Raw genomic sequence first — 17,062 nt, forward strand, 5'->3', positions numbered from 1 at the left:
AAATTTGTTATTTATCTTTTCTTGAGACTGTCACCAGGCTGGAGTGCAGTGGAACAATCTCATTTCACTGCAGCCTCTGCCTCAGCTTCCCAAGTAGCTGGGACTACAGGCATGCACCACTGTGCCCGGCTAATTCTTTTTTTTTTTTGGGTAGAGACAAGTTTTCACCATGTTGGCCAGGATGGTCTTGATCTCCTGACCTCGTGATCCACCTGCCTCAGCTTCCCAAAGTGCTGGGATTACAGGCGTGAGTCACTGTGTCTGGCCCAAAATTTGTTATTTCAATGGGGTTAGCATGTAGACAAGCGACATTTGGAATGTAGAAAAGAGGTGCAGAAAAGAGTTAATGGCAGACTGAGACTGCTGTCCTTAGGAAAGGCCTGCGTGCCAGGTTGGCCCTGGGCTGGCATCTGGGAACTCAGAAGTAGGGAGGGTTTCCACAATTCCTTAACTGGTAAAAGTGGCCTGAAGTGTTTGTGCAAACAGCGTGGTTGATGCTGCACACCTGCCTTCCTCTGGAAGTCTGATATTTTAGCGTATGTTAGGCAAAGGGTGCCTATGTGGCCATCCTCCAGCAAAAACTCGGGGCCCTTGGCCTTCTTGGTTAGTAGCAGTTCATGTGTGTTGTCACAGCTTGATGCTGGAGAAATCAAGTGTGTCCTGTGTGACTCCACTGGGAGAGGACTCTCAGATGCTTGTGCCTGGTTTCCTTGAGACAATACCCTATGTGTATTTTGTCTTTACTGGTTTTGCTTTGTGGTGTTTTGCTGAAATAAACCATAGCCATGCAGATGACTGTATACTGAGTCCTGTGATTCCTCCTAGCAAATCCTCCAACCTGGGAATGGTCTAGGAGATCCTTGATGCAGAAGAGCAGCTGTTGGCAGAAATAAAAGACCTTTTAAGTTAAATACTTACAAAAACTGGATACTTGACATTATTGGTACTTTTAAATTATTCAAGTAATAGCACTCCAGTTGGGATTACTATAGCATACAATTGAGTGCATAAACAATAATTTTCTGGATTAGAAGCAGGCCAAGGTAATCAAACAAGTGGCAGGCTGTTTTTACCTTTTATTTAAAACTCTCCTGAGGAAACCGTGGGAGAATTGGAAGCAGGGCCCAACCAGCTGAAAATTAATTGGAAACTTCCTTCTTCCTCTAAACTGTTAAAAGTCACTCAATCTCAGGTTATAACTTACTTGGAGAATTCGAATTTCTCTTGAAGATTTAGACTCAGCTCTTCTCTACTGGAGTAACAGCTACTGAAGAAATATATACAAATGTTGTTATCTGAAACTAGAATGCAGTCTCTAGAAAAAACTTTAGAATAATGTCATTTTAAAGAATAGTCCAGCTAGTTTCTAAGGATCATGTCTGCGAATCAGGATTCCCGATCCAGAGACAATGGCCCTGATGGGATGGAGCCCAAAGGTGTCATCGAGAGTAACTGGAGTGAGATTGTTGACAGCTTTGATGACATGAACCTCTCGGAGTCCCTTCTCCGTGGCATCTACGCCTATGGTTTTGAGAAGCCTTCTGCCATCCAGCAGCGAGCCATTCTACCTTGTGTCAAGGGTTATGACGTGATCGCTCAAGCCCAATCTGGGACTGGGAAAATGGCCACATTTGCCATATCGATTCTGCAGCAGATTGAATTAGATCTAAAGGCCACCCAGGCCTTGGTCCTAGCACCCACTCAAAAATTGGCTCAGCAGATACAGAAGGTGGTCATGGCATTAGGAGACTACATGGGTGCCTCCTGTCATGCCTGTATTGGGGGCACCAATGTTCGTACTGAGGTGCAGAAACTGCAGATGGAAGCTCCCCATATCATCGTGGGAACCCCTGGCCGTGTGTTCAATATGCTTAACCGGAGATACCTGTCTCCCAAATACATCAAAATGTTTGTACTGGATGAAGCTGATGAAATGTTAAGCCGTGGATTCAAGGACCAGATCTATGACATATTCCAGAAGCTCAACAGCAACACCCAGGTAGTTTTGCTGTCAGCTACAATGCCTTCTGATGTGCTTGAGGTGACCAAGAAGTTCATGAGGGACCCCATTCGGATTCTTGTCAAGAAGGAAGAGCTGACCTTGGAGGGTATCCGCCAATTCTACATCAATGTGGAACGAGAGGAATGGAAGCTGGACACACTGTGTGACTTGTATGAAACCCTGACCATCACCCAGGCAGTCATCTTCACCAACACCCGAAGGAAGGTGGACTGGCTCACTGAGAAGATGCATGCTCGAGATTTCACTGTCTCTGCCATGCATGGAGATATGGACCAAAAGGAACGAGATGTGATCATGAGGGAGTTTCGTTCTGGCTCTAGCAGAGTTTTGATTACCACAGACCTGCTGGCCAGAGGCACTGATGTGCAGCAGGTTTCTTTAGTCATCAACTATGACCTTCCCACCAACAGGGAAAACTGTATCTACAGAATCGGTTGAGGTGGACGGTTTGGCCGTAAGGGTGTGGCTATTAACATGGTGACAGAAGAAGACAAGCGGACTCTTCGAGACATAGAGACCTTCTACGACACCTCCATTGAGGAAATGCCCCTCAATGTTGCTGACCTCATCTGAGGGGCTGTCCTGCCACCTAGCCCCAGCCAGAGTTCTGTCTTGGGGGTGGCTGAGTAGTAGCAGGAGTGGGGAGGGAAGGGAGCCAAGGGATGGACATCTTGTCATTTTTTTTCTTTGAATAAATGTCACTTTTTGAGGCAAAAGAAGGAACCGTGAACATTTTAGACACCCTTTTCTTTGGGGTAGGCTCTTGCCCCAGGCGCCGGCTCTTCTCCCAAAAAACACTAATCCATTTACCTAACCTAGTAACCTCCAGATCCCAGAGGCTCTCCTCACCTCAGCTGAGCTCCTTTGAAAGTGATTCAAGGGACTGTGACACTCAGCCTCATTTGCTGGACCAAATCTGGAGGGAGAACCCTGAAAACCCCTCAGTGAGACTGCCCAGGGGATTGTCCCCAGGTGGGGGGAAGCAGGGGAGAGAAAGTGGTAGCCATTTTTACTTTTTTATGTATAGTATTTATTGATTCAGGAAACAAACACAAAAGAACAGTCCAAAAGCACTTTACGAAAGGAAAATAAAAATGAATAGTGAATAATGGGTATGCAGGAAACTGAGGATGACTGTCCTTGGGGAATTATTTACTGAATCTTTGATTTTTAATGTGTGGTTCTCAGAGATTCTTTAGAACTGAGTGTCTGATCCAGCCTTGATGCTTTAGGACTTGGAACTCTGCACCGAACACTGGAATTTCTCAGTGCAATTTGTCTCCAGTTAGATCATACTCAAGAGGGATGCAGAAGCCAAATGGTCTGTGGTCAGATACGTTAATGGAGTGGTCCACACTTCTCCCATTTCTCCTCTTCTTTGGGGAGAGCCACACTACACAGAACATGTCAGCTACAGGCACCAAGGATCATTCTCTACTGTCCAACTTTGGGCATGAAAAGTTCAGGATGTTTCTGATGACTCTGATGGAGCTGGAATACATGGCTGACAGTTTTGGCGTGCCCCATTTGCTTTCTCTGGAGAACAGAGAGCTGTCTGGAGTTGCACTGGCTAGGACACAGAGCCAGCTGTAAGCAATGGGATCACATTGCTGAGAGCCTTTGGTGTATACAGCATGGCCTGGGGAAGCAGGAACTGATGAAGATAGAGGAACCGTTCTTGGGCTTCAGCTGTGTGCAATCTGACGTGTGTATCATACCAACAGATAAAAGGAATTAATCCAGTAGCGTGAACTCCTTCTTGAAAGATTGGTTATCTAACAATCTCAATTTTCTGGAACCCAGATAAAACTTAGACACGAAATACTTTTTTACAGCCAGAAAGAATGTCAAAAAGTTCATATGCTTTCATCAAAAGCGTTGTTGCTTTGGTCCTCACCTACAGTATATTTATTATTTTATGAAAAAAAATCTGACTTCAACCTCCACTAAAACTGCTCTCAGTGGACATCAATACCTTCCTTGAGAAAATAATGTTCTTTCACTTATGAATTGATTCTCTTGGCAGCATTTTTGATGTGGAATCCTTTCTCCCTTTCTTATGACTTTTAATCAAATAATTGGATTAAGAAAATGTGGTATATATACACTACAGAATACTAAGCTGCCATAAGAAAAGAATGAAATCATGCTTTTTGCAGCAACATGGATGGAGCTGGAGGCCATTTTCCTAAGTGAACAAACTCGGAAATGGAAAATCAAATACCACATGTCCTCACTTACATGTGGGAGCTAAACAGTGAGTACACATGGACATAAAGATGGATATAATAGACACTGGGGACTCCAAAAGGCAGGAGGGTGGCAAGGGGGCGAGGGTTGAAAAATTACCTGTTGGCTACAAAGTTCACTATTTGGGTGATGGGTGTGATGGGTATGCCGGAAGCCCAGACCTCACCATATCTCATTTGATATATCCATGTAATAAACCTGCATATGTACCTCCTAAATCTATAATTTTACAAAAGAAAATCAGTTAAAGTAAAATTAAATAAAATTAGACTGGGCACAGTGGCTCACACCTGCAATCCCAGCACTTTGAGAGGCCGAGGCAGGCGAATTGCCTGAGGTGGAGTTTGAGACCAGCCTTGCCAACATGGTGAAACCCTGTCTCTACTAAAAATACAAAAATAAGCCTGGCATGGTGGTGCGTGCCTGTAGTCCCAGCTACTCAGGAGGCTGAGGTAGGAGAATTGCTTGAACCTGGGAGGTAGAAGTTGCAGTGAGCCAAGATTGTGCCACTGCATTCCAGTCTGCCTGACCAGAAAGGAGACTCCATCTCAAAAAACCAAAACTAAAACCCAAACCAAAACAAAACAAAAACCAATAAATAAAGTTAACCATTTAAAAGTGTAGAGTTCAGTGGCATTTAGTACATTCACAATGTCGTGCAGTGACCACCCCTATCTAGTTCTTAAACACTGCTGTCACTCCAAAGTAAAATCCTGAACCCATTATGCAGTTTCCCCCATTCTTAGCCCCGCACAGTCACAAATCTCCACTTATTCCTATGGATTTATTTATTCTGGACATTTTATATAAATGGATCATACACTATGTGGTCTTTTGTATCTGGCTTCTTTCACTTAGCATAAAATTTTAAGGTTCGTGTTGTAGCATGCACCAGTACTTCATTTTATGGCTATATTTTGTGGAATGTTATTCCATTTTGTGGATATGCCAAATTTTGTTTATTCACTCTTCACTTGATGTATGTTTGGGTGTTCCCACTTTTTTGCTGTTATGAGCAACGCTATTACGCACATTTGTGGGGTTCCTGACCTTTTCCATCTCAGTTTTCTCATCTCTAAAACTGAGTTGATAATGGTAATTACCTCATGAAATTATTAGGATTAAATGAGGCTTAAGCACTTAGAATCGTGCCGAGAACATGGGAAAGCCTCAATAAATCTTTGTTTTATTATTTTCTTAATACATAAGCACTCAAAAATATCAGAAGTTGGTTTGTGGTAGGACGAATGACTTTATACATCTCAATAATTCTTGAAGTCATATTATCTTACTTTAATAATTAATGTAAGAAATAGTGACCCTGAATTATAAGTGAAAGCTTAAAATGTCAACTATGGTCAGCATTTTTGGGGGGTAAAAAGGCAGGGATGAGTATGATACCATCTTAATGGATTTCTATCAAAACCTAGCATTAGACAGGGGAAATAAATGAGGACTTGTGGAGTCAAATGCCTTTCTAAAAGTAATAAGCTATGCGTTTGAAGAAGTGGCATGAAGATCAGCTCATGTACTAAGGGCCTTTGAGTGCCATATCTCAAGCAATATAATTATGTGATAAAAATTATAAATGAAGAGCACCCTGGAACTTCTAAGCCAAGCAGATGTGAGATGAGAGTGGAAGCAGGAGGACCAGAATGGATAATTGTACAGAGGTTGGGGGATTGTCCTGGAGAGGTGACGGGGCATATCAAGAAGAAGCAATGTACTCAGGAGCCACCTTGTATGAAAAATTGATAGAAAATGGAAAGAGACCAGCAGGAGAAGAGAAGATTGAGAACAAATGTTCTAAGCTTATGTGAGGGAAGGGCAGGAATGTCACACATGGGAATTAGAGAGTTGGAAAGGGCAGGAAGGACTGCTTTGACACCTCTATCTTCCCATATGTCTTACTTTCTATTTAGGGATAAAAGGAGATACAGCAACACTTTTGGCTGCATTCTCAACATCCATTTCCCATTTCTCCCTTGCTGTATCAGTCAGAAAGGGTTGAGGCCTCACTGACATGGCTTCAGCACACTTTGAGCAGCCTTGGAAAGGTTTCCACACCAGCTCCCTCAGTCTAACATGCATTTCCCAATGAATCATCATTTAATTTCCTGAAAGAAGCTATGTGGGTCTTGCCATGAATACACAGCCAAGACCGAAACAAAATATTTGAAAATGCACTTGATCAGCCTGCTCTTGAGAAGGAAAAAATGAAGTTTTTTCCTTCTTCAAGGGGGCTCAAGGGACAAGCCACACTTCAAGTGTAGAAATGTGCAGAAAAAAATTAATGGCAGGCCTAAGATTGCTTTCTTAGAAAGGCCTGCTTGCAAGCCTGGCTCTTGACTGGCATCTGGGAACCTAGATGTAGGGAGGGTTCCCACAATTCCTTAGCTCATGAGAGTGGCCTGACATGTCTGTGCAAACTGTGGTTTATGCTGCATACCTGCCTGCCTTCTTCATTTACTAATTGAACTCCAGTTGTTTTATGTTTTATTTTGTTTTTCAGGTATGAACCCTATGGTCTAAATCAGTCATAGCAGAAATTTTGTCTTGCCTAATGACTCCTTTAAGTATGAAGGGGCATGTGCCCCAATTCAGACCAATGATACACAAAGGTAACTCAGCTGGGGGCTTCTGGGAGAGGTTTTCAAACTTAGAGAATATGCTCAAGGAAGGGATATTGTTTTCTGCCTCTGGAATGAGTATTTCTGGGCATGATATTGATAACTGCTGTGTACATCCAGACTGAGGAGGAAATCCTCATGGTAAACTTGGCAAAGCAGAAATACAGAAAGAACCTGAGTCTTTTGCTGCCATGTTTGAACCACTGAATGAACCCAGGCTGAAGTCACCATGTCTCAAGACTTCTTGCTGTGTGTGATAATACAACTTGTTTAAATGATCTTTGATTGAATTTCTCTTATTAAGTATCCTAGCAGACAATTAAAATATAATTTCACTACCTCGTTAAGTGAATTTAGATTGTAGCGTTTCCTTGTTGTCGTTCCGTAGAGAAGGAGCTCTTCCCGTGTTGCCTCGGCTAATCTGAAACTCCTAGGCTCAAGCAGTCCGCCCACTTTGGCATCCCAAAGTGCTGGGATTATAGATGTAAGCCACTGATCCTGGCCTAGATTGTAGTTTTTAAAGAAAATGTATTTTTGCAGTTGTTTAACCAACAATTTATGGAATGTCTTTTATATGCTATGTGAATGGAGGACATCCAAGAAGCATAAGAGAAAGGGCTTATAATTTCAAATATAAATAAATATATAATTGTTTACCCAAATAAATATATAATAAATATAACATGAGGCATCTTAAGTCACATGAGATACTACAACATAAAGCTGGTGTTCTGTAAGTTGTTTTATACCAATGTTGTTCTGGGTTCTTGTTATTTAGGACACAAGTTACTCCAAGCCCTGAGCAGAGCTATCTTCATGTCTTGTTGTCCAGAATTGGGGCAGAAACCCATTCATGCTTAGAGCAGTCACTGACAGGCGAATGCCCACCATGACAGATTGAGCCTCTGGGAGTGATCAGGACAGAGCTTGTAAAGTTTAGGTCTTTTTGATCTCCTCTCTGCCCTCCTCCCCCTGCCCAGTGAGAGGAGTACCCACATGAGGGACTCCCCTGGTTTCAAGCTCCTTAAAGTGACAGTTGCTTGTGGTTCAAGCACACGCTAGCCTTAAGCTAAACACAAATGGTCAATCCATGGTAGAATGTTCAGCCTCCCAGAGCTCAGGCTCCTTTATCATATGGAGCTATTATGATTTTCTATTTCTCTTAGTTGGGAAGAGGTTCCCCAGGTACCATCCTATTCAAGGAATACGTGGTTCAGCTTACTGGATAAACAATCAGGCTTTATGACTCTTATCTGTTCAATGTATACTTATTGTCCACTTCCCTTAGAAATGTGACTCTATAATGTGGGAGAGGATGGGGTGAGAGCAACAGACTCCAGTATCAACACAGCAACACCAGCTAGCACAGGCTTGAGGAAAACAATTTTCAGACCCATATTCATGGGACATCTTTTAACCCAGTAATTCCACTCTAGAAATTTCCCTAAGAAGGCACTAGTGGGCAAATAGATACTTCATTGTAACATGATTAAAATAGAGATCAAGTAGATTTCTTTGTGAAATTACTAAAAAATAAATTTTTATAAATATCTTCCTTTCCTTAAAGACCTGCCTCAGCTGATCACATTATTACTTTCAATCCCTATAATAAACTATGAGGCAGCTATTAGGAACTTCATTCTTTTTTTTAATTTCACTTTTTAAAAAAAATTTATTTATTTTACTTTAGGTGCATACTATATCTGGCATTTCTCCCCATGTTATCCCTGCCCACCCTCCCTTTTCTCCCCATCCCCCGCTGTCTCTCCCCTACCCCCTACAACTGTCCCCAGTGTGTGATGCTCCTCTCCCTGAGTCCACATGTTCTCATTGTTTAACGCCCACCTATGAGTGAGAACATGTGGTGTTTGGCTTTCTGTTCTTGTGTCAGTTTGCTGAGAATGATGGTTTCCAGATTCATCCAAGTCCCCACAAAGGACATGAACTCATCATTTTTTATGGTTGTGTAGTATTCCATGGTGTATATGTACCACATTTTCTTTGTCCAGTCTATCATTGATGGGCATTTGGGTTGGTTCTAGGTCTTTGCTATTGTACACAGGGCTGCAATGAACATACGTGTGCATGTATCTTTATAGTAGATGCTGGAGAGGATGTGGAGAAATAGAAACACCCTCACACAGTTGGTGGGAGTGTAAATTAGTTCCACCATTGTGGAAGACAGTGTGGCGACTTCTCAAGGATCTAGAAATAGAAATTCCATTTGACCCAATAATCCCATTACTGGGTATATACCCAAAGAACTATAAATCATTCTGCTATAAAGGAACTGCATTTTTAAAATGAAGAGGCAAAAATTGAGAAAGGTTAAATTAGTTGCCCAAGATGAAAGAACTACTAAGTTGAAAAAGTAGTAATGAAACCTAGTTTTTTGTATGCAAACTTCAGTTACTTCTGTTGTGGTACAAGTTAAGTTGATATTATACATATTTTTCAGGTCTTTTTGTAGTCTTCATAATGATCATTTGAATAAATTAATAATATTTTATTGATAATTATGATATAACAATTAGGAAAACATTAGTATCAAATCAAAAATATACCTTAAGTGTGTATTCACCCTAAAAATACAACTATGTGAAAAAATATTAGAAGGAAACATTGAACAATAAAAACAGCTTTTTTTCTTGTAGATAGCATTATAGGCAATTTTATTCCTTTTCTTTAACTTCTATTGTTATTATATTATTTTAGAGGCAGGGTCTTGCTATATTGCCCAGACCTGTGTGCAGTGGCTTTTCACAGGCATGATCATAGCCTACTCTAGCCTTAAACTCCTAGGCTCAAGTGATCCTCCTACCTCAGACTCCCAAGAAGCTGGGACTGCAGGTATGTGCCACCATGCTTGTCTAATTTCTTTTATTATTATTATTATTATTATTATTTTGCTATTGTTTTGCTGTTATTTTGTACACAGTTGCTTTTGCAAGAAATACTGGGGTAAAGCAAACACTGAAAGTTCATTCTTTTGGAATCATCAGACTTTCTTCCCCATCTCATAGTCCCAGCAAGTTGCACTCACTTCGAGGAAGGAAAAATAAGGATTATATAGGTATTGATATGCCTAATTCTAACCATATACTCTTCACAGACAAGTTTATTTGTGGTTCCAGGAAATCAGTTTATTATCTTAACAGCCTGAAAGAGCCAGAGCAAGATAGTCACAGTTTCTTCCCTAAAGTGCTAATTTCATCTGAGTGTGATATTCCAATTGCTGTGGATCAGTAGGGAATAGTGTGTAAGAAATAAGCATCAGGGAACAGGGAACTTTCTTTTGATGAAACCACAGGATGAAATAAGTATTTTCACATTTGTGTTAGCCTCTTCATATCTCCACAGTGTTGTTTAAACAGCAATTTATGGAATGTCTTTTATCTGCTATGTGAAGGGAGGACACCCAAGAAGAATAAGAAAAAGAGCTTATAATTTAGAAGGGAATATAAAATGGGCACCCAAATAAATATATAATAAATATAATATGAGGCATCTTTAGTCACATGAGATAACACAACATAATGCAAAAACACAATTTTGACCTTTGTGAAATACTCTCAAGAGTTATTGTGAAATAACTCTTACACTCAATTCCCTACTGATCTGCAGCAATTGGAATATCATACTCCAGTGTTGTGGAGTTAAGAAGAGGCTAACACAAAGATGAAGAACTTACTTCAAGTAAAGGTAAGACTATATACAGACATGGGGGATTCCTCGTTTTCATTTCTGTAAAGAGGGAAAGATCTACAGGAACCCAGCTATGGCAGGACGGAGGCAGCCAAGCCAAGCCCACTTCTGCCGTTTCTTTTGATACATTTGGCAGAGTTGATGTGGACGTTCTAAGGAATAGGGAAATATATTGAAGAGGAAAGGGATAAAATAAAAATCAATTATCTTATGACCTTGGCAAAATAATAACTTTAAAGGGGGCAGCATCTTTCTGTTGTCAAGTTGCTATGAAATCATCTCTGTGACCTGAGCACGAGCCCATTATCTTTAATAACATCTCTGCTCACTGGGTCTGGGGTGGACGTCCACCTCCCATCTCCCCAACTCCAGCCACCATTAAAGTTTATTCTTTGGGATTCGGTTTATTCATGCAACAAATATTTGAATTCTTACAAGGTGCTAGGTATTGAGACAGGCACTGAGAGAGTCAAAGTTGTCAGAATCAAAATGGAGTCATTTGTGTTAAAAACTCTGACAAATAGAGCTGGGGAAAGCCCTGAAGGGAGAGTTCCTAGGCTTGTATGCCTGATAACCAGAACTGTCCCCAAAGACTCTGCAGAAACCATAACCTTGCACAACCTTACACACAAAAATACCTCTGCAAGGTCATCAACCTAGCAACTGCCTGTCCAACCTCAGACTGGTGCTACCTTATATTGATCCCTGAAGCCAAGGATAATTATCTCATAGATAATTAATATAATTCTCTACTTTTCTCTTAAAAGCCTTTACCTCCCTGAATACACACATGGGTGACTATGACACACATATTCCCATTGGAATGCCCTGTCCATGAACAAATACCATTTTATTTTAGAGAGCCTCTCTTTGTTTGTTATTTAGGTTGTCAGGAGACTAAAGATACACGTGATCTTCACCTTGTGGAGCCTACAATCCAGCTAGAAGACAGAAATTAATCAGAAAAACTACAAAAAGTTAACATAATTTCAGCTGTGATCGGCGCTACCAAAACAACTCCCCCACAACCCTCCAAAAAACACACAACTTAGTTTTAACCTGAGCAATGATAGGCTGAGTTGACCTGATTGTGAATGTAAAGGAGGACTTCCTTGAGGAACAGATGACTGAAGGAGCTCTAAAGGAAGTCTGCATTAACTAAATGAAGAGAAAGGAACAGCATATTCCAGCAGAGAGTGGGTAGTTTGTGCAAACGCCCCATGCCAGGAAGGAACAAAGTCCCGGAAGCAGACCAGTGTGGAGAAAGGGAAAGGCAGAAGGGGCAACTTGGCACAGAACGAAGCTGGTTGGACGTCAGACCACATGGAATCTTGAGAACCATGTAAGTAGTTTTGTCTTTATCCTAAGAGCAATGGGAAACTGTGGAAGATGTCCATGATCAGATTTGGGTTTAAAAAAAAAAAAGACTGTGAGTCAGGCATGGTGGCTCATGTCTGTAATCCCAGCACTTTGAGAGGCTGATGTGGGCTGACAGCTTGAGCCCTGGAGTTCGAATCCAGCCTAAGCAACATGGCAAAGCCTTGTCTCTACCAAAAAAATACAAAAATTAGCTGGGCGTGGTAGTACATATGCCTGTAGTCCCAGCTACTCGGGAGGCTGAGGCATGAGTATTGCTTGAGCCTGGGAGTTTGAGGCTGCAGTGAGCTATGATTCTACTTGCCACTTCACTCCAGCCTGGGGGGTAGAGTGAGACCCAGCTTAAAAAAAATCACTCTGGCTTCAGAGTAGAGAAGGGCTTATAGTAAGAGCGGTGGCAGTTCTTGGTCTGTTTCAATTTTCCAGGCAAGAAATGATGGTGGCTTGTACTACAGTGGTGATGTTAGTGGTTATGGAGATGGGAAATGAGGGGGAATTCACAAAGGTCTTCTGAGTCATTCTATAATTAGGGAAACATACCAGAAAGTGTAACATATAACAACTTTTTCTGCCAACATATTTGTTGGAGATTTGGAGGAAATGATATGGTGAATGCTGTGGCTTGGGCCACTCAACTTATAACCCAATTTCCTTCTAATGTGCTTTTCTATAGTGCAGAGGCCAGAAAGATAAAATTGTATTGCAAATCCCCTGCAGTTAGATTTGCAGATGTGGTTCAGAATGTACCAACCCAATGTACTTACATAAAACATGAATTCGGGAAAGAGGTAATAAGGGAAGAAGCAGGAGTCAAGGAATACTTTGTGCTGGTGTGGCTCGTAACAGAAAGGGTAGGGTTCTGGCAGTTCTTTCTGATTTAACAGGTGGCCTCCTGATGGTGGCAGGAGCTATGGCAATCAGCAGCCCAGTTTAGCAGTGCCTGGCCTATAAATGCTTAAAACTCATGGGCAATTATTATTATATTTGGGCTATACAGCAGATAATAATATAGGATGTCTATGTGCTACAGAGACAGTGACTAAAGGATAATCAAATGCTCACCCCAACTTCTAAGGTAGTTTAGTCCTGAAGGGAATATTGTTTCATGGTTTAATGTGTATGACATTGGTGTTCCGAAGCCCCTGTTATATTCCTTTTTACAAGTAGCCTATGCTCCACAGTATAACATGCTAAAAAATCTGATTTTGTCAAATGCTTGGGAGAAAGCTAGTCTGTTGAAACTAAAGGTGGGCTGGGAGCAGTGGCTCATGCCTATAATTCCAGCACTTTGGGAGGCCAAGGCAGGCAGATTGCTTGAGCTCTGGAGTTTGAGACCAGCCTGGGCAACATGGCGAAATCTCATCTCTACAAAAAATACAAAAGTTAACTGGGTATGGTGGTGTGTGCTTATAGTGCTAGCTACTGGGGATGCTGAGGCAGGAGGCTTGCTTGAGCTCAGGAGTCAGAGGTTACGGTGAACCAAGTTCACACTGTGGCAGGCCAGGTCTCACTAATGCAGGCCTCCATAACAACTGTTTCAGTACTAACTGAGTGATTAAGTTAACTATTAAAAGCCAGTGCCCTCATACAAAGACTAGGATGTAACAAAAGCACACCAAGAGTTTTGCCTAAGCCTTTCCTGAGCCTTAAAGCATGACAAAATAATGAAGGAATTCTTAACAGGACCCCTTTAGGATTAAGTAAGTTTTATTGTGGGTCTGAAGAAACTCCCCAGGCTTCCATAAACAAATTTATTGGGGGTCAAAAGGAATGCCCCAAACCTCCGTGATTTAGCAGGAGACAAGGTAAGGGTAGTCATCCCAGCACCTGGACCCATTTAGATTAAGTAAATTTACTGAGGCTCCAAAGGAAGGTCGTCGGGACTCAGACCTTAGTTATAGATTAAAAGAAGTTAATCACTATGTCTTAAATAAATGCACACTTACATGTAGACATATAACTTAGAAAGTATATAAGCTCTGGAAAACTTTGTAATTTGGAGTTGGTCTGGTGATAATTTCCAGGCCTTCTCCCTGTAACCAGTTGCAGAAATAAAAACTCTCTTCCTTCCCGGTTCATCTGCATCTCCTTATTGGGCCACGAGAAATTAGCAGCCCAACCCTCAGTTTGGTCTGGGAACACCACCATTTCACACCAGCCTGGGCAACAGTGAAATCTTGTCTCAAAAAAAAAAAAAAAAGGAAACTAAAGCTGAGCAATCTTCCTCTAGAATATCCCAGAAATTTTAAACAGCTGATGAAAAACAATTTAGAATTAGAATAATCTGTGACCTCTAATTGCACTGATAGTATTAAACTAAGCAGGAACTGTATCTGAACCAGGAAAACTAACAATGTTGCAACTTTCTCAACAGGAATAACTTTACTGTAATAAATAAGAATTTTTGTTGAAAAGTTAAAAACGTTAACAAAGACATGCAGAAAATGGCTCTCTGCTCCTAATTCCCAAAATAATTTCTCTCTTCTTTGAACACATTTTTGGTACCTCTTAGGATGTTTTCCACTTTTTGGCTGGTGTTGTATTTATGTCCAAATGTGATCTGCCCAATATAGAAAACTATAAAAGCACTGAAGGGACACTTACTGATTCATTTTTATTCACTTTAAAGGGCTTGCTAAGAATGATCCCTTATACAAGGAGGCAATCTATATTTAATAAAGGAATTGGTGAATTCTTGAACAATCCTTGTGAAGAATTACACTAACAGTTGTAAAAGAATGCTAACAAGGTGTTCGTATGCAACTAAATACTTTGATTCATTTATCAGATAAAAGTGAAGGAGGAAGAAGATGAGTAGGACTCTACAGGGTGGAGAGGCTGGCAACTCTGCTTTAGACAAGTGTTTTTCCACCTTCCTATAGGCAGTAGATGTGGCACAAAAGATGGCTAAGAGGGTTGGAGACTTAGCCTCTGACCATTTGTAGGCTGTATGATTATGGTCAAGATCCTGGGAACTTCCTGGGCCTTGGTCTGCCACCCCTTCATAAAAGAGGTTGATGAAGTGATAAACAATAGTTCCTCCTCACTTGTAATTGTATCAGAAGACTGAAACTATTAGGGATCTTAAAGGTCATCTAGCCCCAGAATGGCAATTCAACATCATCTTAGATGCCTATCAGTGGCAGCTTCTTGCAGTGCTGAGAACCATTCACAGGCTCTATTTGCATTCAGTGGAAAAGGCAGCCTTGACTTAATAATGATGTCTGCATAAGGTGGGAGGAGAGTGGCAGCAAGTAAGTCAAGATGTGCCATCCCTAATCTAGACCAATGCCTTCTCTTCACAGGAGGAAAAATGAGACCACAGCCCATATTTTGAGTTTACTATGTGCCAGGCACTGTGCAAATTACTTTTACATGCACAATTGTATTTAATCCTTAGACAACTTTAAGAAGTTAGCATTATTGTCATTCTCATTTTACAGATGAGGCTTAAGGAAGCAAAATTTGCCTGAGGTTCACACCATAGAAACCCATATCCATAAGCATTTCCCTATATTGCCTCCTGCAGGTTCTTACTATATGTTATGGCAATGGTTCTCAACAGAGGGGATTTTTCCCTCCAGAGGACTTCTGACAAAAGTCTGAAGACTTTTTGTTGTTAAGACTGGGGAGGACAGGGTGTTCCTTGCATCTAGTAGGTGGAGGCCAGAGATGCTGCTAAATGCACAAGACATCATTCCCCCCAACCCCTCACCTCCAGCAGGAAAGAATTATTTACCTAAAATGTTAATAGTGCTGAGGTTGAGAACTGTGCACTAGGCTATGCAGCAATTGTTTGCAAATGGATGGTCAAACTTTTCCTGCAGTCCAGCAGGTACATAAATATCTCCATTTTACAGACAAGGAAAGGTGATCTCGGAATCAGGTGGTCATCACAAGACAGGAACTGAGGTAGTCTCATTCTAGAGGCTCCCAGTGTTCCCTGCCACTATACCCCATTATGATCAGTTTCCTTTACTATCAAAACATGCAGACTCAAGCAGCACCTGCTTACCTATTACCAGTTTCAGAAGCTAAGAACACTGTGCCACCTGTGAAAAATTCCCACTGTGGTGTGTGTGTTTCCAAAGAGAAAAAGTACTTGTTCAACAGTTCAAAGAGGGTCTCTAGGAACTCTTACTATGGAACCACTGATCTTTATTAGCCATTCAAATCGTTGCTTTAAAATAAGACTCTGAGGAGAAAGCTAATTTTAGAACGTTAACAGGCTTCTTCAAGAATAATTAGCTCTGCGTGGGTTTCAGCTTTAACTTTTTTTTCCTTTTGATTTTAGGAGCTGGAAAGCCTGGAAGCTTATTTAGGAGAAGAGGAAATGAAACTATGAAAAGCCACGGTACGATTCCTCCTTTTCTTGGCGGCAAGGCACAATCTGAATAATTCTCTCATCCTGTCTAATTAACTGCCTCAGGTACACACGTACACACACACACACACACACACAGAGAGAGAGAGAGAGAAAGGGACAGAGAGAGAATGTACACTCTATTATGACTTGATTTGGAAGACATTAATGAAAAAGCGCAAAACGGGATGCTAGTTTAAACAACAAAGCCCTATGCAAATAACTTCCTTTCGGATTGAAGGCTTGTCTCCTACAGAAAAACCAATGCTAAAGAAACAGGCGGAGAGATTCTGAAGGTGGAGAGCAAAAGAAAAAGAAATATAATAGCTTGACCAAGGATAGGGACTGGCAGGAGGAGGAGAGAGCAAGTTTCTCTCAAGAGGAATTACAGAAGAATGAAAGGAGGTTTGGGAAAACGCAGTCTAAGCTGCTCCGGTGGCAGGGATGGGCGTGGGCAAGGTGCCTTCTTGGACGGTCCGCGCGCCTGCCAGACACGTCCATCCACCTGGCGCTAGTCAGGCTTTGCGAGGTGGTTTAGGAACTGCAGAGTCATTCGATTTGAAATCTTCTCCAATAAGCTTCTCCGTGTGCCGACGCAGGCAGCGTGACAGTCGGTTTCTCGGCAGCATCTCTGGCACCTCTCGCCCTCGCCCGCCGCCTGCCAGATCCAAAACAGACAGTCCTAGACATTCCGCGACGGGGATGGTTCCAGAA

The 17,062-nt window shown here is 41.6% G+C and overlaps 1 protein-coding gene across 2 annotated transcripts; it reads left to right on the forward strand.

Moving 5' to 3' along the window:
- Window positions 1-1,375: 1,375 nt before the first annotated feature.
- LOC105713994 (eukaryotic initiation factor 4A-I-like) lies at window positions 1,376-2,496 on the forward strand. 2 transcript variants are annotated; one of them, XM_064380314.1, is made up of 2 exons: window positions 1,376-2,371; window positions 2,434-2,496. In XM_064380314.1, exons 1-2 carry the CDS (start codon window positions 1,376-1,378, stop codon window positions 2,479-2,481), a joined length of 1,044 nt encoding a protein of 347 aa, XP_064236384.1. In that variant the 3' UTR covers window positions 2,482-2,496. The 2 variants fall into 2 exon arrangements, with proteins under 2 accessions (XP_064236384.1, XP_064236383.1); XM_064380313.1 differs by having other exon boundaries at window positions 1,376-2,476.
- The last annotated feature ends 14,566 nt before the right edge of the window (window positions 2,497-17,062 follow it).

The sequence above is a fragment of the Aotus nancymaae genome, unplaced genomic scaffold (assembly GCF_030222135.1).
Source record: "Aotus nancymaae isolate 86718 unplaced genomic scaffold, 86718_ANA_hifiasm-v0.15.2.pri h1tg000025l, whole genome shotgun sequence".
Taxonomy (NCBI): Eukaryota; Metazoa; Chordata; class Mammalia; order Primates; family Aotidae; genus Aotus; species Aotus nancymaae.

What these genes read in the sequence shown, in the direction of transcription:
- LOC105713994 (XM_064380313.1), top strand. Translation starts at nt 1,376, where the DNA reads ATGTCTGCGAATCAGGATTCCCGATCCAGAGACAATGGCCCTGATGGG.